The sequence below is a fragment of the Panicum virgatum genome, chromosome 4N (assembly GCF_016808335.1).
Source record: "Panicum virgatum strain AP13 chromosome 4N, P.virgatum_v5, whole genome shotgun sequence".
NCBI lineage: Eukaryota > Viridiplantae > Streptophyta > Magnoliopsida > Poales > Poaceae > Panicum > Panicum virgatum.
In genome coordinates, this window is record NC_053148.1 from 26,659,772 (window position 1) to 26,680,530 (window position 20,759).

Below are 20,759 nucleotides of genomic sequence, written 5' to 3' on the forward strand. Positions count from 1 at the left end.
AGATGATCTATGTTGTAATCTCTCGTCTCACCTTCGTGTGAGTGTTGTCTATGCGATCCTGGAATAGCGTGGCTTTTATCGAGGCTTCACTCGAGGAACTACCGGTGAGTGCCAATTTGGGTCAGAGTTGCTTAGCAACAAAGATCAGTGCACCCGGGCCCAGTAGTTTTGGGTGGTTCCGCCACACCACATTATCGCGGGACGACTGTGTCAACCTGTTGTAGAAGTTCTATAGAATGAGCCAATTATCCATTCCATGGTGTGGACATGTCAGAATATACTCCTGAAGCCTCTCCCAAGCTTCCGGAATTGACTCATTTGATGCCTGCTGGAAGTTTGAAATCCGACCACGAAGAGCATTGGTTTTGCCCGTCGGGAAGAACTTCGAGAGGAATGCCTTGGCACATTTGTCCCAAGTATCCACAGCAGCCTTGTTAGCATAAAACCATTGCTTCACTCTCCCCAAGAGAGAAAACAGAAACAGACAGAGCCGGATTGCATCTTGCGATACACCCTTGATAACAAAAGTTCTGCAGAGCTCCAGGAACTGCTAGAGATGAGCGCTGGCATCCTCATTGGCCCTGCCACAAAATGGGCTGGCCTGCACCATCATAATGAGACCCATCTTGATCTCAAAATTTCTCCTCCGGTGTCAACCTCGGGTCCGGTCGGGACTTGGCTAGCAGACGGAGCAGAGTAATCACGGAGTGTCTTCTGGGCCATACCTCTATGAGCTGACGACGATGCGATGACTGGATCAACTGCCGAGAGTGATCTCCGAGGTGATACGAGATGAGCTCGCGTCCTCCTCAAAAGTGACTCTGGATCGGAATGAAAGTTTTTCGGCAAGTCAAAATCGGTCATACACTACCCTGTTTTCATATCAATGAAGACAAGAAAACAAAGCCAAGTTAACCTATTTAGCAAGCGAATACCAATTTCGATTTTGTTCACAAATCTGTCTATATATTTCACTCTATGCCATCCCCGGCAACGGTGCTAAAAATGCTTGTTGGTACCTACCAACGTCACCTAGCAATGATGCCCGCAGACGCCAATTTGAGACGGCAGTATTTCATGAACCACGAATAGATCCGCAAGCGCACGGAATACCGCTGTAGCATTTTACCCGAGAGTATACCGGGGTGTCATTTATATTTCCACAGGGAAGGCGATGAGTGAGAGAATATATAGATCAGTTGGTGAGCTCTATCTAGATTGGATATTCTCATGCATAAATAGGGGTAAGATAATAACATGATAGGAGGTAGTGTGACACACACACAAACTACTCTCTTGGATAAAAGAACAAAGGTTACTTTAGGCCGGTAGCAAGGTAAAATTCAGAGCTCGAGTCAGTTGTGCTAGGCTAGCTATATCTACACTTTCTCATTAGTTAGCTCGTTAGAGATTAAACTACACAACAAAGAGATCGCTATCGAAGTAACGGGAGGAGCCCGTACACCCCGGCGACTGTATGTACCTCCTACCCCCCATACCGAATGTGGAGGATTACTAAAAGGCACGGTCAGGGCTGTCACCACCTGCCGGCTACCTCTATAAACTGTGGGTATAGTTGACATCCTGCAACTCTTAGCTAATCTAGACACCATGTCTACACTAGTAAGGGATACTCTAGTGTCCCGCGCGGAGCCCCCACCCTCTGGATGGACAGACATCACACTAGAGCAATCATATGAATACTGGAGCAGTTGATAGAGTTCTAAGAACAAAAGACTAGCCATCTCCAGCACAGGGCGATCATGCAATGCAAGCATTGAATAATAATGCAACCATGACAAGAAGCATATACTTGATAACTCAGAATATACTTCAAGTAGATATCGGTAACCATAGTCTAATTCTATTACAAACAATCGAATATTACAAGAGAGAGCTAGAGATGAACCCATACCAGACTCTCGAGCAACTCCGGCGACTCGATGACTCCTAGACTTCTCCTAAACTCCACTAAGCCTAAAGACTATGGAAGGAATGCAAGAGAGGAAGAGGTGTGTGGTGTGTGTGTTCTATTCTCTACCCCTCCCCCCTTGTATTTATAGCAGGGAGCCACCAGCCGCAGCACCCCAAACCGACGTTGTGAGCCAACAGGGAAGCGCCACGTGCCTTGGTTGAGGCGGTGGGGCCCACGGTCCTGGCTGGCCGACCAGGTAGGTCGGTCGGCCTGCCCGTGCCGCCAACCGCCCCAACTTTCTGGAGTGAGCTTGTCTTGGTCTCCCCTTGTCCTAAAGTTGAGGCACGACCTGCCCTAGCTGGGTTCGCTTTAGTTCTTGGGCTTCACTTGGTCCATTTGAGCCTGAATCGGTGCTCTGATATTTTCTGTGATTTTGTGTCGGGCCAAAGTGTGCTTGTAACCTGCATATTAGCTTGAAAACACAACTTGCATATTCTAAAAGGTAAAGTATGATTTAGGAACTTTATTGGATAAGGATGCGTGTAAGAAATGCAAATTCTCATGATTTTTTGATCAAGTTGACGCCTGAAAATGGTCGTTAGTGAGCGTCAACAAGCTCCCCCAAGCTGTCCTTTGCTCATCCTGAGCAAAGTAGGACAAATTAGGTTGTTGATCAGAAAATCACTTTGACTCATACCTTACCTATCATGTCATAGTCTGAAGCAAAGAGATTCATCTATAAGCTTAAATAAGTTGGTTAGCATACCTTTGCTCAATTACCTTACTTCCTCATGGGGCTTTTTAGCTGTCTCCTTGTCTTGGGTTGTTGAGAGTTAGAATGGTGCATAAAGCAGTACTTACTTGTTCATAGATCCTCAATCCATCTGGAGACACTTTTTTGAAAGATTTTTGAAAACATGGCAAAGCTCCAGGATAACTCTCTCGAGGCACTCATCTTGTATTTCCTTACCAGGGCAGTGTTTGCCTTTGATCTTCCCTACTACTACAAGCCTTTGTGGACCTCAACGTAGGATAAGAACAGAGCACACTTGTATTCTATTTATTGTAAAGTCAAAGAGAGGATCCATAGAGAAACAAGTCATGCAATCTCGATCAAAAGGTGCAAGTGTATGAATGGATGGATAGATGGATGAATATGGCTTACTCCTTGAGGTAATGGCTTTTCTTTCTCGAATCATCCCTGTCTCTCTCTCTTTTTCTTTTTTCTTTTTTTGAGATATGGTTACCCCCTTTTTCTCTCCTTTTTTTTGGGGTCATGCTTCTTTGGCATGCCATCTTTTCTCTTCTTTTTAGGGCAACCATAATCTGACTTTATTTTATTTCAGGAATATTCTATGAGAGAGATCACCAAGACATGGAGCATTTATAGATGTGAAGTGGATGGTGGTGCTAATTCCCAGTGTAGGAATATAACAAATGGATGGGACATGTACGTGCTTATGATCGAGAAAGCATGAAGAGTATCTTACTAGGGTCACCCAATTCGACAAAACTCAACAGAATATCAAGCAGCATATGTATAAGGGTTTTTCATGGAATCTGACATGTGACTCTGGTAGGACATTGCATATCGCTGGGAAACTTGCCTTTTATTTTTTTATCGGAAACAACTCCAGACTTCAAGCATCACTAGAACAAGCTTGCATAACCTTATTTACCATATCTAAACTCACAACAACTTAGACTCGGATCAAGCATATGCAACCCATGGAACTTTCAGGTTTATTGGCAACATATTTTTTTATAATCAACGAATATAAACTTAAGAGAACTCTTATTTTCAAACTAGGCACAACAGACATGATAGAGCAAAGCAAAACTCATCCTTTCAACTTATCAAAAGGGAGTTAAAACATTCTTACTGCGCATCATGGAAAAGGGAAATAAAGCATTAAATTTTTATTTTGTTTTTGGAAGTTTTTATCAATTTTTATTGAAAGCAAATAAAGGGATACAGTTGACTTAGGGGAGGGAACCTCCCCCAAGCTAGCTCTTAGTTTAGGGTCAAAAAGCAGGACCTTTCTCCATACCTGATCAGGTTGAGGTCATTTCGTCCATACCTGGAGAAGTAGTAGCGGTCGATGATGTCTTGTTCTTCTTGCGTCACACCTTCTTGGTCTTCTTTGGTGGTGTAGGCGGTGCAGGAACAGGATCCTCGGATGTTGGATAGATGATTTCTAGACCTTCCCATACTGTATTGGTGATGAAATCAGGGATCTTCTGATCATCTTCCACTGGCTCGGTTGGTGGAGTATGAATTTCCCAATCCTCCCAAGCTGGCTTGGAAGAGGGGTGATAGTCTTGATCATCCCAACCGAGCTCTGCCCATAGCCCTTGTTTCTCACTATCCTCATGAATCAGGAATACCTCTTTCTTATTTTGGTATTTAAATTTCATGGTCCTTCCCCTGATACAGAGACTGATTCTTCCTCTCCCCACATCAATTCTGGCATTTGCATCCTTGAGGAATGGTCACCTAAGTATGAGCGGAATTCCAAGATCTCCTTCCATATCGAGGACTACGAAGTCCACCAATATGTAGGTATTCTTGACTTTTACCATTAACCTTTCCACAACTCCTTCTGGATATCTTATCGTGGAATCTGCCAGCTGAACACACATAGTGGTAGGGAAAATTGATGGATAGCCTAGCATCTCGAAAGTCACCATGGGCATGATGTTAACGCTGGCTCCAAGGTCACAAAGGGCGTGATCAAATTCATAATCAAAGATTGAGCAGCTGATCACTGGGGTTCTGGGATCTTCTCTTATTGTGGCTGCCAACTTGCCCCACGCACCTCTTCTTTTGCGTGTGAGCTTCTCTGCATTGCTGAGGGATGTTCTGCTAAGGGGCTCTTTCCACATAGCATTGATGACATTCACGCTTTCTAGAGTTGATTCGGGTTGCCCCGGAATCTTCCCTAGTTCAGCAGCAGGTGTAGCAGCAGCTAGTTGAGCCAATTGAGTTTCTAGCGCCTTATTGAAACTCAGCTGGTTCTTCATAGCAGTGGAGAATCCGTCCATCTTGGCATGGATGGTCTCTATAGATTTGTCTGTAGCGGCCAACTTCTTCTGAAGGGACTCATTGATCTTCGCTTGGCTGTAGACAAGATCTCTCAAGGTAGGCTGGTTAGGACCGAAAGAATTCGAATTCCCATTAACTCCTTGGTAATATGGGCATGGTTGATTCCACCCCTGACCTCCTTGTGGACGAAACCCATTGCTGCCATTGAGGAATAGAGCTTCTTCTTGGGTTTCTAGGCAATTGTCGCCCGAATGTCCAACATTCCCGCAGACCTCGCACGTCATGCGAGTTTCCAAGGCTTGAAGTGTTTGCATCTAAGCCTTATCTTGGGAATAATCCTCAAATTTCTTGAGGAGGAGATCAATCTTCATAGCGAGCATGTCGGCCTCCTTGACGGAGTGCATACCTCGCTGGCGCGGTTGGAGGCGATCATCGCTCCAACCTTGGTTGGAAACCATCTTCTCAATCAATGATGTAGCTCTTTCAATGGTTAGCGAGAAGAAAGCTCCACCCGCAGCGGCATCCACATGATCACGGGATGACTGTGTCAACCCGTTGTAGAAGTTCTGTAGAATGAGCCAATTATCCATTCCATGGTGCGAGCACGCCAGAATATACTCCTGAAGCCTCTCCCAAGCTTCCAGAATTGACTCATTTAATGCCTGCTGGAAGTTCGAAATCCGATCACGAAGAACATTGGTTTTGCCCTTCGGGAAGAACTTCGAGTGGAACGCCTTGGCACATTTGTCCCAAGTATCCATTACAGCCTTGTTAGCATAAAACCCTTGCTTCGCTCTCCCCAAGAGAGAAAACAGAAATAGACGGAGCCGGATTGCATCTTGCGATACACCCTTGATAACAAAAGTACTGCAGAGCTCCAGGAACTGCTGGAGATGAGCGCTAACATCTTCATTGGCCATGCCACAAAATAGGCTGGCCTGCACCATCGTAATGAGACCCGTCTTGATCTCGAAATTTTCTCCTCCGATGTTAACCTCGGGTCCGGTCGGGACCTGGCTAGCAGACGGAGCAGAGTAATCAAGGAGTGTCTTCTGGGCCATAGCTCTAGGAGCTGACGACGATGTGATGACTGGATCAACTGCCGAGAGTGATCTCCGAGGTGATACGAGATGAGCTAGCGTCCTCCTCAAAAGTGACTCCGGATCGGAATGAAAGTTTTGCGGCAAGTCGAAACCGGTCATACACTACCCTGTTTTCATATCAATGAAGATAAGAAAACAAAGCCAAGTTAACCTGTTTAGCAAGCGAATACCAATTTCGATTTTGTTCACAACTCTGTCTATATATTTCACTCTGTGCCTTCACCGGCAATGGTGCTAAAAATGCTTGTTGGCGCCTACCAACGTCACCTAGCGATGATGCCCGCAGAAGCCAATTTGGGACGGCAGTATTTCATGAACCACGAATAGATCTGCAAGCTCACAGAATACCGCTGTAGCATTTTACCCGGGAGTATACTGGGGTGTCATTTATATTTCCGCAGGGAAGGTGATGAGTGAGAGAATATATAGAATAGTTGGTGAGCTCTATCTAGATTGGATACTCTCATGCATAAATAGGGGTAAGATAATAACATGGTAGGAGGTAGTGTGACACACACAAACTACTCTCTTGGATAAAAGAATAAAGGTTACTTTAGGCCGGTAGCAAGGTAAAAGTCAGAGCTCGAGTCAACTGTTCTAGGCTAGCTATATCCACACTTTCTTATTAGTTAGCTCGTCAGAGATTAAACTACACAACAGGGAGATCGCTATCGAAGTAACAGGAGGAGCTCGTACACCCCGGCGACTCTATGTACCTCCTACCCCCCATACCGAACGTGGAGGATTACTAAAAGGCACGGACAGGGCTGTCACCACCTGCCGGCTACCTCTTCAAACCGTGAGTATAGTTGACATCCAGCAACTCTTAGCTAATCTAGACACCATGTCTACACTAGTAAGGGATACTCTAGTGTCCCGCGCGGAGCCCCCACCCTCCGGATGGACAGACATCACACTAGAGCAATCATATGAATACTGGAGCAGTTGATAGAGTTCTAAGAACAAAAGACTAACCATCTCCAGCACAGGGCGATCATGCAATGCAAGCATTGAATAATAACGCAACCATGACAAGAAGCATATACTCGATAACTCAGAATATACTTCAAGTAGATATCGGTAACCATAGTCTAATTCTATTACAAACGACCGAATATTACAAGAGAGAGCTAGAGATGAACCAATACCAGACTCTCGAGCAACTCCGGCGACTCGATGACTCCTAGACTTCTCCTAAACTCCACTAAGCCTAAAGACTATGCAAGGAATGCAAGAGAGGAAGAGGTGTGTGGTGTGTGTATTCTATTCTCTACCCCCCTTGTATTTATTGCAGGGAGCCACCAGTCGCGGCACCCCAAAACCAACATTGTGAGCCAACAGGGAAGCGCCACGTGCCTTGGTTGAGGCGGTGGGGCTCATCTCCAGCGCCATGTGCTTGTAACCTACATATTAGCTTGAAAACACAACTTGCATATTCTAAAAGGTAAAGTGTGATTTAAGAACTTTATTGGGTAAGGATGCGTGTAAGAAATGCAAACTCTCATGATTTTCTGATCTAGTTGACGCCTAGAAATGGTCGTTAGTGAGCGTCAACTGTCGGCTTATGAACCGACTCAAGGCAGCCATGCACCCTGTAAGCTTCATCAGGTCCTTTTTGCTCTTGGGAGGTTTCATGAACCTGATTGCATTGACCTTGGTGGGGTTAGCTTTGATGCCCTGGCTACTGACTATGAAGCCGAGTAGTTTTCCGGACGGGACACCGAACACACACTTGGTCGGGTTGAGCTTCCATTTGAATTTTTTGAGATTTTCAAATGTCTCGGAGAGGTCTGTAATAAACTGGTCACTACACTTTGTCTTGACGATGACATCATCGACATAGGCTTCGGCGTTGCGCCCGATCTGCACCTGGAGGCATCTCTGAATGACCTTCTGGTAGGTCGCGCCGGCATTCTTGAGGCCGAACGTCATGGTGTTGTAGCAGTAGGCCCCGAAGGGGGTGATGAAAGATGTCTTCTCTTGATCCGACTCCTTGTGGGCTATTTGGTGGTACCTTGAGTAACAGCCAAGAAAAGAAAGAAGGACGCACCTGATGAAGACATCGCCATGCTGGACATGCATGAACCGGCTTCATCTCCAAGTTACAAGTCGACTCCAACTCGGTTTTCACGTTCATCTCAGATTCAGCCAACACCCTTGCACGGTTTCGGCAATATCTCCCTCATACGGAGTCAGAATGAGGTGATCTTGGATGCGTTGGAATCATGACGATGAGATGCTTCTTTTGGTTCTTGTCCCAGATCCAGAAGCCCCATGGATCATTCTGTGTGGCCATGGGAATGTGCTGCGACACCTATTTTGGGCCTTTTTCAGGCTTTGTATCGTGTCGGGCCTTAAGCCCAAGTTGTGGGTGCCCCCCTGGTCGCCCCCAACCCTAGGACACCCCCTTCTCCTTTAAATTCAGTAGGCTCCACCGTTTAGACTTGGGTTTTGTTTAGTTCTTGTGTTGTCCTTCGAGAAATAGAGATCGATTCGTTGTAACTGTGGCGACAAGTCCTTTTACAGTGATCTAGGGCCCCCGTTCTTGACCTCCTCCACTGTGTCGATTAGTCCTTTGGAATCGAGTTCTCGAACCCCTCTTTGATTCGCTTCATTCATATTTGCAATATCAGATTACGTGTTTACATCTTCTTGCTTGTGTTCTTCGATTCTCTTGCAGGAAAAACCTTCTCGGCGAGGTCAATCAAGTTGTGATTGGTTGATAACCAATGGAGCAGTGGTGTAACGGTTGCTTGACTTCGAATCGTGCTGATTAGAAGCCGGATTGGCAATGTCACACACTCCACCAATCGAATTTACCTCTACCTCTCGGAAGATCGGGCCTAGTTCTCATCAAGTGGTATCAGATTTCAGGTTTCCCGTGAGGTATTACCCTTCGTTTTTCCCTTTAGATTTGTTTCATGTCACTGTCCTAGAGTCCACAAAAACCCTACAAAAAAATATCAATGTCCTAGATCCGTTTTAGCCTTTGCAATTTCGTTTCAGATTTGCTTTGTTGAGTTTGTGTCCGTGGTCGAGTCTTGTTGCTGGTTTAGTGTGTTCGTAGTCGTAGTTCAATCGCCCGTTACAGTTTGTTTGTTTCCGCCGCTATCCCATCCACTTTTACCCAAACAACAAGTCGATCCACCCCATTACTCGACTTGCCCTCGCTAGCTGCCTTGCATGAACTCTCGCCACGCCAGCCCTAGATAAGTTGCAAACCGCCTTGTTTTTTTTGCCTTGCATCGCATCCTTTCTTGATTTCATCTGGCGATACCTATTGCTGCATATACCAGGGATACTTTGCCCTAGCTGAGACGCTTTGTTCAGTCGCTTTGTGTGCCGGGGATAGGGAAGCTTTGCCCTAACCGCCGCCGGCCAATCTGCCGAGTTGTGCCATTGGAAACGCATAACTTGAGTTACCTTCGGTAAAACAGGCATAACTTTTCGCTCGGTGCTCTGTTTTGGCTCAATTTTTTACAACAGAGAGAAGATAAATTCTGTACATACAATAAAACTGCTTTGCCATTTGGAGCCAATCTCAAAAAATTCAAAAAAATTCGGGAAGAAAGAGTTTTGAGGCTTCCAAGTGATTTTCCAGTTTTTAAGAAACGCTCCTGATTTTCTGTAGGCCACATCCCACCTCTGTTTAAGGAGCAAATTTTTGTGGTTGGAGCTTGTGTTACATCTGTTCGGAGAAAATATAAAAAAAATAGTTAAAAAATAAGAAATATTGATTCCTACTAGTCCTGGATGTTTTTCGGGGAAAAGATTAAAAACAAGTGCATAGAGTGCTATTTTGCTTGTTCTTTGAGCTTTATCCACCGTTCTTTGTTCCAACTTGTTGTGCTATGCCTAGGACACGTCTTAGCCAGCAATTGTGACTTGTACTTTGGATACTTATTGAACTTTGCTAATCTGCATTCGTTATTTGCTACTCCTTGCTACGTATTGTGCCTGTCCCACAGCTCCACATATACTTCGATCAGTACAGGTTCATCTTGCAACTATTACACCCAGCTCAACAACAGATTGTACCATCCTGTTTGGCTTTGGTAATAACACTTGCAAGACGGTAGTAAGCCGCTTGAGATTTTGCTCTCCACTTTCATCATCACCCAGTACTTGTTAGTTGATAGGGATAATACCTTGGTGTTGTCTTTTGCTGTCTTCTAACCATGACAGGGTCAGGTAAAGGAGAGGAGTCCCCTACGGACTTCAATGAATGAGTCTCCAAGGATGAGCTTAAGAAACTTGTTGATGACCAGCGCACCTACATTGACGGGAAGTTCAATGAGATGATACGCAGTATCAATGGAGTTGTCACACGCCTTGAGCATATTGAACAACATCCCCCTCGACAGCGACACCGACGCCACCCTCCTGATGGTGATGAGGACGAGGATGAGGATGCCGTCCTTTATGATGATGAGGATCGTGATGCGTACCGTCTTCGGCGCAATCGTTAAGGTATGGGAGGTAATCATAATCGTGGTAACAATGATTCTTTTTTTAAAACTAAATTTACCATGATTCCTTTTGCTGGAAATGCTGATCCTGAGGCCTATTTAGATTGGGAACTCGCTGTTGAACAAAAGTTTAATTCTCATTTGGTTTCTCCTGAGCATAGAGTTAGACTTTCTACTAGTGAATTTACTAGCTTTGCTTTGTTTTGGTGGAATGATCTTTGCAATGCTGGTAATGCTGCTGTTGTACCTCAAACTTGGCCTGTTTTGAAACAACATATGAAGTCTCATTTTGTTCCTCCTTATTACCAGCGTGATCTATGTTTAAAATTACAAAATTTAAAACATGGTGATAAAGGAGTAGAGGAATATTATCAGGAATTGCTTATTGGTCTAGCACGTTGTGGTATTCGTGAGGATGATGTTGATACTAGTGCTAGGTTCTTTGGTGGTTTAGATCGTGATATACAGGATATTCTTGATTACAAAGACTGGACTCGTTTTTCCCAATTGTACCATCTTGCTCTTAAGGCAGAACAGGGAGTACAGGGATGCCTCATTGTCCAACATTCTTTTAGGTCCAACACTGGGAGATCATTTCAGCAGTGTTTCGACGTTGAGAAGCCCAAGGCGCCTGTTGCTAAGCCCCCAGCAACACCACCAGCTCCTGCGCCAGCTTCTGAGGTAAGCAATGTGTCTACTGTGCAGGCCCAACAACACAAGAAGCATGCTATGCTTGAAAGGGGGTCTTCGAGTAGATCATCTACAATCATCGTGTGCCACCGTTGCAAGGGAATGGGACATGTCATGAAGGATTGTCCAAGTACTCGAGCTTTCATCGCTGCACCTGATGGTAATGGATATGTAAGTGCTAGCGATGTTGAGGATGAATTGGTTCTTGCAGCTAACTTTGTTGCAGATTCGGAGGACGAGGGTGAGGCAATTGATTCTGCGGCTGCGACAAAGGACCTTCCTTGTCTTCTTGTGCAGCATGTGCTGACTTCTAAAGCAGAACATGAAGATGAGGAGAAAATCCAACGCAAGAATTTGTTCCACATGTTTCTCCAAGTTAAGGATTGCCGTGTTCTCAGCATAATTGATAGCGAAAGTTGCAGCAACTTGGTGAGTTCAGATTCGATCAAGAGGTTTGGTTTGCCCACTCGTTCTATTCCTCAGCCTTACTACCTTGAATGGTTCAACACTAGTGGTAAGACTAAGGTAACTAAATCAGCACGCATACACTTTTCGGTTGGTTTTTATCATGACTATGCTGATTTTGATGTTGTACCTATGCAATCATCTTCATTGTTGTTAGGACGACCATGGGAATTTGATGATGATAATGCACACCATGGTAGAACTAATACATACACTTTCATGCATAAGAAGAAAAAGATTACTTTGCTTCCTTTATCCCCAGCTGATATTAGGAAACATTTTAATGAGTTTGCTGCAAATGATAAGAAAACACCTCCTAGTAATGACTCTTGTGATGCTCAAACTAATGGAATTAAATTGAAGGATGGTGTTTATATTGCTACTACATTTGCTGCTGCTGCGTTATGTGATAACTCTGATGCACCTTGTTAGCTTTGTCGGGATATGTGTTTTATTAACAATGATCTTGTGCCACATATTTTGCATCCTGTTGTCACTAACCTTTTGCAGGAATTTGATGCTAGGATGGAGTCGAGGATGACTCCAATTCAAGAAGGGGAGGATGATGAGGACTTCTCCATGCTGGACATGCACAAACCGGCCTCATCTCCAAGTTACAAGTCAATTACAACTCGGTTTTCACGTTCATCTCGGATTCAGCCAACACCCCTGCACGGTTTTGGCGATATCTCCCTCATACGGATTCAGAATGAGGTGATCTTGGATGTGTTGAAATCGTGACGATGAGGCACATCTTTTGGTTCAGGTACCAGCTCCAGACACCTTGTGGATCATTCTGTGTGACCATGGGAAGGTGCTGCGATACCTATTTTGGGCCTTTTTCAGGTTTTGTATCATGTCAGGCCTTAAGCCCAAGTTGTGGGTGGCCCCCTGGTCGCCCCCAACCTTAGGACGCCCCCTTCTCCTTTAAACTTAGTAGCCGCCGCCATTTAGACTTGGGTTTTGTTTAGTTCTTGTGTTTTCCTTCGAGAAACAGAGATTGATTCGTTGTAACTGTGGCGACAAGTCCTTTTACAGTGATCCAGGGGCCCCCATTCTTGATCTCCTCCACTGTGTCGATTAGTCCTTTGGAATCGAGTTCTCAAACCCTCTTTGATTCGCTTCATTCATATTTGCAATATCAGATTGCGTGTTTACATCTTATTGCTTGTGTTCTTCGATTCGCTTGCAGGAAAAGCCTTCTCGGCGAGGTCAATCAAGTTGTGCTTGGTTGATAACCAATGAAGCAGTGGTGTAATGGTTGCTTGACTTCGAATCGTGCTGATTAGAAGCTAGATCGCCAGTGTCACACACTACACCAATCGAATTTACCTCTACCTCTCGGAAGATAGGGCCTAGTTCTTATCAGCACCCGGCCATCGAGTCGACGACCTGGTCGATGCGTGGTAGAGGAAAGGGGTCCTTAGGGCAGTGTTTGTTAAGGTCGGTATATTCAACACACATTCTCCATTCACCATTTTTCTTTTTTACAAGGACTGGGTTTGCCAGCCAATCTGGGTGTTCGACTTCTCTGATGAAACCAGCGGCTAGGAGCTGGGTTACTTCTACCCTAATAGCCTCCTTTCGATCCTGCGCGAAGCGACGAAGCCATTGCTTGACGGGCTTTGCCTTCTTGTCCAGATCTAAGGAGTGCTCATCCTCCTCCCTTGGGACTCCTGGCATGTCAGATGGCTTCCATACAAAGATGTCCCAATTCTCCTGGAGGAAGGAGGTGAGTGCGCCTTCCTACGCCGTGTCGAGGTTGGCCTCGATCACGGCAGTCTTGTGCGGTTCGTCGTCCCGGAGGACGATGGTCTTGGTTGCCACGGCTGGCGTGAGATGTGACTCGGAAGTCGACTCCTTGGCAGGAATGAGCTATTGATCCTCTGGGAGGTTCTTTGCTGCCTGGGCAACAAGAACCGAGTTCCTGGATCATTCCAGGGTGTCGGAGAGTTCGATGTTCTTGGCTTCGCATGCGTAGGAAGTCTGGAAGTCTCCGTAGACCGAGAGGACCCCCTTTGGAGCTGGCATCTTCAAGAGAAGATACGTGTGGTTGGGGATCACCATGGACTTGGCGAGGGAGGGTCTTCCCAGGATGGCGTGATAGGAGGTCTCGAACTCAGCGACCTCGAAGTTGACGTACTCGGTGCGGTAGTTGTCGCAGGTGACCGGCAGGGTGGCCCGGGCGACCGGAGTCAACCCGGCTCCGAGGATGATGCCGTAGAAGGCCTGGTCGGATGGGACCAGGGATGCCATGTCATAGCCCTCGCTCTGCAGCGTGCTGGCGAAGATGATGTCTAGGGCGCTGCCACCGTCGACGAGTACTTTGGCCAGGCGGACCTGGCTTACCACTGGGCTGGCCACGAGGGGTGTGGCAGAACCTCCTGAATTATCCCGGCTCAAGTGCGCAGGCCATTGCCATAAAGACAACACCAGCTCAAACGCACTTCAAACGGAACAATCCTTGGTCTGTCGGGTAACGTCCCGATACAACCACCGGTTCTCGGATCGAACAAGCATACCCCACACGAAGGCGAGTCCAGAGATATTACAACCACAATTTTTCAATCACAGGCATAAAAGTTATTACAATTTTTCAATCACAAGACCATCCTTAGTAAAGCAGTTATACAAGCCATAACTAAAAGTTTAGAGTTTAAAACAGCGGAAGATAAAACACGACGGCTACACACGTCGCAAAAGTATACCAGGCTAGCCCAAGCATGGTATCACTCGTCATAGTCATTGCCGGTCGCAGACGTATCCCACTCTACGAACCAGCCAGGAGGCAACGAGCAAGGATAGGTCAAGCTAGCGATTTGCTCCTCAAAACTCATACCTAAAAAAGGGGTTCAACAGCAAGGCTGAGTATTCTAATACTCAGCAAGACTTAACCGACAACGGGTATAAGTAGCCCACTTTAGCTAGACTATGCAAGGTTTGCGAGGCTCTGGTTTTCCTTTTTTGCTGAAAAGCAATAAAGAGTAGGTCCTTACTTTCAAGTTTTAGCTTTCAAGATTCTAGTTGATTAACTATTCTATGTAAGCAACTACTATCCAATCATGGTAGAAAACTAAGCAAACATCAAGATTGATAAGTAATATTGTTGCTCTTATTACTCTGTGTGGCAAAGGGATCAAGCAGTCCCAAACTGTGAGAAGCAGACAATTCGAATCGAATTTCTTAACCTGGCCAGGCAAACCTAACACACACGTCTGGAACACCGTCGGGTCGTTCCCAAACAACCGTTGACCTTTCTTTCCGGCTTGTGGATAGGGTCACTCTCCCCGACTACAGGGCTCCAAGGTCCACCCTTCTACGAGGTCCACCCTTGTCTCTTGAAGTCGCAGTGTTGATCAACAATAACATTTAAAAACCTATCTCTAAAGAGAGAGTGAAAGGTATATCCACTCCCCGGTCCAATCGGCTACTAGGCTTGCCGCGTACCATATTTACGGCATGTGGCTAATACTTTCAAAAACTTAACCACCGCTACCACACACCGCGACCTTAGCAAGTTCATCAACACAGATGGGGTCTCACCAAAGATCATGAAATCGAACACGACCCCGTCCGTCGTCCTTATATTGATACAGAAAGTAAACAAGCAATTCCTATAAAGCTCGCGAGTGACAGGCAATCACTCGACTTTTACCGGTCCTACAAGCTTATCAAGTAATCGAACTCAGGTCTAGTGTTCAGTACATAGGTTCCTAGGATCATGCATCTAGGGTTTCAATTCAAATCCTAAGAACTGTAAATGCATAAGCAAGTAATAACAGTAAATGATAATAATTTGAAATATAGGTTATGTCCGGGGCTTGCCTTCTCGGTAGTCTCTAACTATTTCAGCTCTAGGCTCTTCCGAACTTTGGTTCGGGGCTTCAGTTAGTTCAGCGGCGTTCACCTAGACTTCTGGATCACCTCCGTCAGACTCCGGGATCAGCTCGTACGTCCCGTCCGACAAAGCAGTCGTATCTATATGTAATGCAAGAACAGTATTATAAACACACTTGAGCAATCATTTATAGAGTAGTTAAATATCAATACTAACTACACAAGGCATCATGATCAACAGCACAAATGAAGTTTACTAACTTCATAAACAAGTGGGGGTGATTTCCTATAGCAATTAAATCTAGGTTTGCTAATAAATTAACAACTCAGAGCATGATCAGTAATAAAAGTAGAAAAAATTACCCTAAACAGAACATGAACATAGTAAGCTACCCCGTAAAATTCATGCCAAAACATGAAGCCATTTAATCACAACAATTCATTCATTCAGACAGCACCTAGAACAAGCTTGAATTATACAGGTCAAACTAGAACAAAGAAGAACCTCAAAATTTAACAGGAGGTCGACACAGAAAATAACTAGCTACTGTAAAATTTTCATGATTTTATCTACAAATAAATAATTATGTGAAAATAAACAAAACAGAACAACAGATTAGGAAGATTCATTTTTAGCTCCTGTTCTAGTCATGAACTAATGCTCCAACTTCATGGACAAGCTAAGCTACTCAAGAAGAACATGCAGAAATATTTTCATGATTTATTACCATAATTAAAGTCTATTAAAAAGGATTAAATAAAATAAATAGCTATACATGAGAACTGACCACGAAATTTTTATAGAAATACTAGTGTCACATGACTAAAACACCATAAAAATGTCAGAGCAAGACAAGCTTTCAATCATCAGATAAGAAAAATATTAAATAACTAGTCTTTATTTACCTAGTGACACAAAACAACTTGTACATCAAAAATTTGCAACAAAAGCCTAACATATTATGATTCTACTGCATAGATCTCTTCAAGAGGAATCCAAAACATCAAGATTTGCTATTTTACAAATTTTCTATGAATTGATATTGAATTTCAAAGTTTACAGAAAAACATAGCAAAGAAGTCCCTATAGCACTATTCCACTGAGTCACTGACAACGCAGATAGCCCCTTGGGGTTTTTCAAATTCAAACACCGAAGTCCTTGGTCGGGTCAGAGAGGGGAGGCGGGGTTTGACCGGCCGTTTTCGGCGCCTAGGCTCACCGGCGGCGAGGGATGGGTTGGGGGAAATGGAGTAGAGGTCGATGCGCACCTCTTGGTGCTTGGAATCGAGGCTAGGGTGGTCGGAGATGGGGTGTCGACGGTGAGCGGCGGCTTGCGGTGCTCGGAGCACGGCGGCGGGGTAACTCCGGTGGGTTTTGGGCGACGAGAAGCGGCTGGGAAGCTGCGCTAGGACGAGGCGCGGCTAATGGTGGGGGCTATTGGGGTGGAGCGGGTCTGTGGTGGCGGCTCCGCGGCGGAGGTGAGCTCGCCGGGGTTCGGTGGGTGACGGCGGCGGCGTTCTGTGGCGTGGGAATGAGGAGAGAGCAAAAGGGTGAGAGGAATCGCATTTTGGGGCTTTTGTAGTGCTCATGCGCGCGAGAGGAGAGAGCGGCGGCCTCTGCAGTGGGCGTGCCACCGTGGCGGCGAGGTGGCAGCCGGCGGGCTGCTCTGGGCGGCGTGGCAAGGCGAGGAGGCACCAGCGCAAGCAAAGGAGGGCGGTGGGGAGCAACAGGGCGACGCGTGGCCAGAGCTAGCAGGCGGAGGTGGCCTCCCGGCCGTTTCACAGCGGCGGGCGCTGCGCCGCTGTCTGCCGGCGGCGTGGAGCAGAGAGCCAGCAGGCTGGAGGAAGGGGATAAGGACCTAAGCGCTATTTCCAAAATTTTCAGGGACCCCACTGTAAAACAGCGATAACTTTTAAAATAAGGCTCAAATGAAAGAGTGCCCAACATGAAAGTTGTTCAACTTTTCAAGATCTACAACTTTGATGTTGTGCAAAAATTTATTTGATCAAAGGATAGAGAGCTAATTTTGAAAACAAAGAAAGGAATTTGAATTCAAAGGAACTTGTCTTTTTCAATGAAATTTCACTTCAAACTTGGGCTGATTTGAAAAGTTCCCTGCCATGTAATGATTACACCACATTTTGCAAAAACACCCTCCACAAAAGCTATAATTGCACACCCAATTCAAATATATCTACAGAAAGGACCTTGCATAAAATCATAATTACACATATAACCTTTTATAATTACAAAAAGATCCTTATTCAAACAATTAAGCACATGATGCATACAATCAATACACAATTACTGTGCAGACACCTAGGGTGTCACAAGGGGGTAGGCACCCGGCCTAGGCAGGTGGACCCAGTGGTCGCGGCGGTCGAAGGTGATCAGCGTCTCCGACAACCGGAGGGGTTCAACCGGGTGTTTGAACACCAGGTTGACTTCTCGGTCATCCAGCTTGAGCTTGCGCCGGCATGATGGCTTGCTTGGGCCGCCGTATATGAAGTTGACGGCCCTGTCTTCTTCCTGGAAATTCCCTGGGGAATCTTCCCTCTGCTCGTCGTCATCTCGCCTGGGCGAGTTGCGCCCTCGTGGGCACGCCCGGGTGGTTCTGGAACCACCCGGCCTGTCGCGGTCGTCGCAGCGGGGTCGGTTGGGGTCATCGTCCTTGATGACGCCGTTGGAGAGTGCTCGGCACTCCCGGGCAGTGTGGTTTGCGTCCTTGTGCCAAGGACACTTGTCATCCAGGAGCTGATCCTGGTCCGCTTGGTTGAGGGTGGAGCGGAACTGGGATTTTTTGGGGATGGCGATGGTGTTCTCGGGGCCACGCTTGCGGTGCCGGTTCTTGGACGACTCGGCGCGGTCGTGTTTCTTCCCGTGGTGGGGTGGTCGCTCATGGCGGCGGCATTTCGAGCGGTTGTCCCGCAGAGGGGGATGCTCGGAGTAGTCGTTCTTGTGCCGGTGGCGAGCCCGCTCGGCTTCCTCCATGTCGGCGTGCTTGTTGACGACCGTTATATTGTCGCCCACGGTCTTGGGGTAGGTCTGGAACATCTTCCTCCACAATTCGATGTTGTGGAGGCCTTCATTGAAGTAGTGGATGACATCCCTGTCATCAGCTTCCATAATAGTATTACGGTTAGCAAAATACCTCTTGATGTAGTCGTGGAGGGACTCGTCCGGTTGTTGCACAACGCTGGCTAGATCCCATCTGTTTTTGGGACCCGGGCAAGATGCCTGGTAGTACTGGATGAAGGCGTTGCAGAGATCCTGCCAGCTATTGATGGAACCAGTGAGAAGCGCCTCGAGCCAGTTGAGAGCTTGGGGGCCCATCATGACCGGGAAGTAGGCGGCCATGATGTCATTGTCGCCGCGCGCAGCTCGGACAGCGATGGAGTAGGTGCACAGCCATGTCTTGGGGTCCGACTCGCCATCGTACTTCTCGATCCCGGTAGGTTGAAGGTGGCGGGCCACTGGATGGCCCGGAGCCGACGAGAGAAGGCGGAGAAACCGTCAAGGTCATTGCCGGGGTCATTGTCGCGGCGGGGACGTCGTGGGCGGTTATCGCCCCGACGGCCGCGGTTCAGGTAGTCGATGTCGGAGTCGTCGTGTTCCTCGTCATACTGGTCACGTCGCTCTCGCTCGGCGGCATCGCATTGGCGGTGACGGTTGTTGATGCGCTGACGCAGGTCTTGCTGGTTGACTCGGAGGCGGAGGTCGCCTTGGTTGACCTCTCCGTCGTCGCCATGGGATCGTGTCGAGTGATGACTTGACTGGGCGCAGTAGGCCGAGTTGTCCTCGCGCAGCTGCTGGGCTTGCGTGGCGGCCACATGCAGGCGAGCACGAGCCTTGACGATCTCGGGGGTCTCCTGAAGACCCTCAAGCACTTGGAACACTGCGGCGAGGTTGGCTGACGGCATGGCGAAGACATCTTGGCCGTTGTAGTTGAGGACGAAGACGGCGTCGAGGTTGCGAGGCCGGATCAATCAGCGTCGATTCCTGGGATTGCGGCGTTCGGCATTTTCCAGATCGCGGTTGGCCCGATCGATGGCCTCGTCGTTGCGCCTCATGTCGGCGCGGACCTCGTTGCGGCGGAGTCATTGGGCCTTCTCCTCGTCAGTCTCGTTTTCACGAGTGTCAGAGTCGTCAGAGACGATGAAGATTCGGTGATGCTCCGTCGCAGAAGAGCAGTTGGGCGGGAGGGTGAACGAAGCGTGTTGGAAGCCAAGTTCCTCTCCCGAGGTCGGGTCAGATCTGATCTGTCCGAAGGTAGCCGGGTCGAGTAGTCACACTCAGATCTGGTCCGAATATACTACAGCAGCGTTGCGGAGCCCGAAGGGGATCCAATCCAAGTTGTCGTGGTGATGGAGTGCGTCCTCGCCGAGCCTGATGTACTCGGCAATGGATTTGCCGACTTGATCTATCTGATAGATAAGATCGTCAGCTAATCTGGCTGGACGACGGGTCGTCTTGGAAGAAGTGATCATTGCGGAGTCCGCCTCGGGTTTGGGAACCCTAGGCGAGGCAGATCTCGGAGTGACTAGATCAGATCTGGTTTGGTAGGAGCATTGCCGAGTTCACGGATTACATGGTCGGGGTCATCTCGATGGCGAAGCATGAATTCGCCGAGTCGAATGCACTCGGCGATGGATCTACTAACGCAATCTATTTGGTAGATCAGATCGTCAGCAGACTCATCAGGGCAATAGGTCACCCTGGTTGGCGTGGCCGCCACGTCGTGGCTCTCGGATTCGGGAATTCGAGATGCGGCAGGTGCTTGGGGGGTTAGATCGGATCTAACCCCGACGAAGACATTGCCTCCGGCGGCAAGAGAGCCGGAAGCGGGGTTCCTGAGAACCATGACCTCCGGGAAGCTTCCGAAGGTGAAGGAGAAGCCGACTATCGCCTCTATCTGGGTGGTGACGCTGGCGGAGAAGACAACGCCGGTGTTGGCTGCCATTGAACTCGACGTATGAGCCCTGAGTCCCCTACCTGGCGCACCAACTGTCGGATTGTTATTCCGGCCAGTCCACCAGGGGTGTACCCGGCGGTAGAGTTTCAGGATGGGCATCTCAGGACCAAGAGCTCAATGGTAACACGAAGATGCAGGGACTTAGACAGGATGGAGCCGCAATGAGCGTAATACCCTACGTCCTATGTTCAGGGTTGTATTAGGGTTTGCAGAATGCTGCGAAAAGTGGAGAGAGTCTATGGGTCGGCCTACATCTCCTTT

The 20,759-nt window shown here is 47.3% G+C and overlaps 1 protein-coding gene and 1 non-coding gene across 2 annotated transcripts; one reads left to right on the forward strand and one right to left on the reverse strand.

The window, feature by feature from the left end:
- Nucleotides 1–251: 251 nt before the first annotated feature.
- Nucleotides 252–358, forward strand: LOC120671670. The gene has a single exon (XR_005673769.1). It is a non-coding gene; the product is annotated as a small nucleolar RNA R71 (small nucleolar RNA).
- A 13,262-nt stretch (nucleotides 359–13,620) lies between these two features.
- Nucleotides 13,621–19,446, reverse strand: LOC120669252. Its single transcript, XM_039949033.1, has 3 exons — nucleotides 19,101–19,446; nucleotides 17,872–18,999; nucleotides 13,621–14,072 (listed from the first exon to the last, which is right to left on the reverse strand). Exons 1-3 carry the CDS (start codon nucleotides 19,444–19,446, stop codon nucleotides 13,621–13,623), a joined length of 1,926 nt encoding a protein of 641 aa, XP_039804967.1.
- Nucleotides 19,447–20,759: the final 1,313 nt, after the last annotated feature.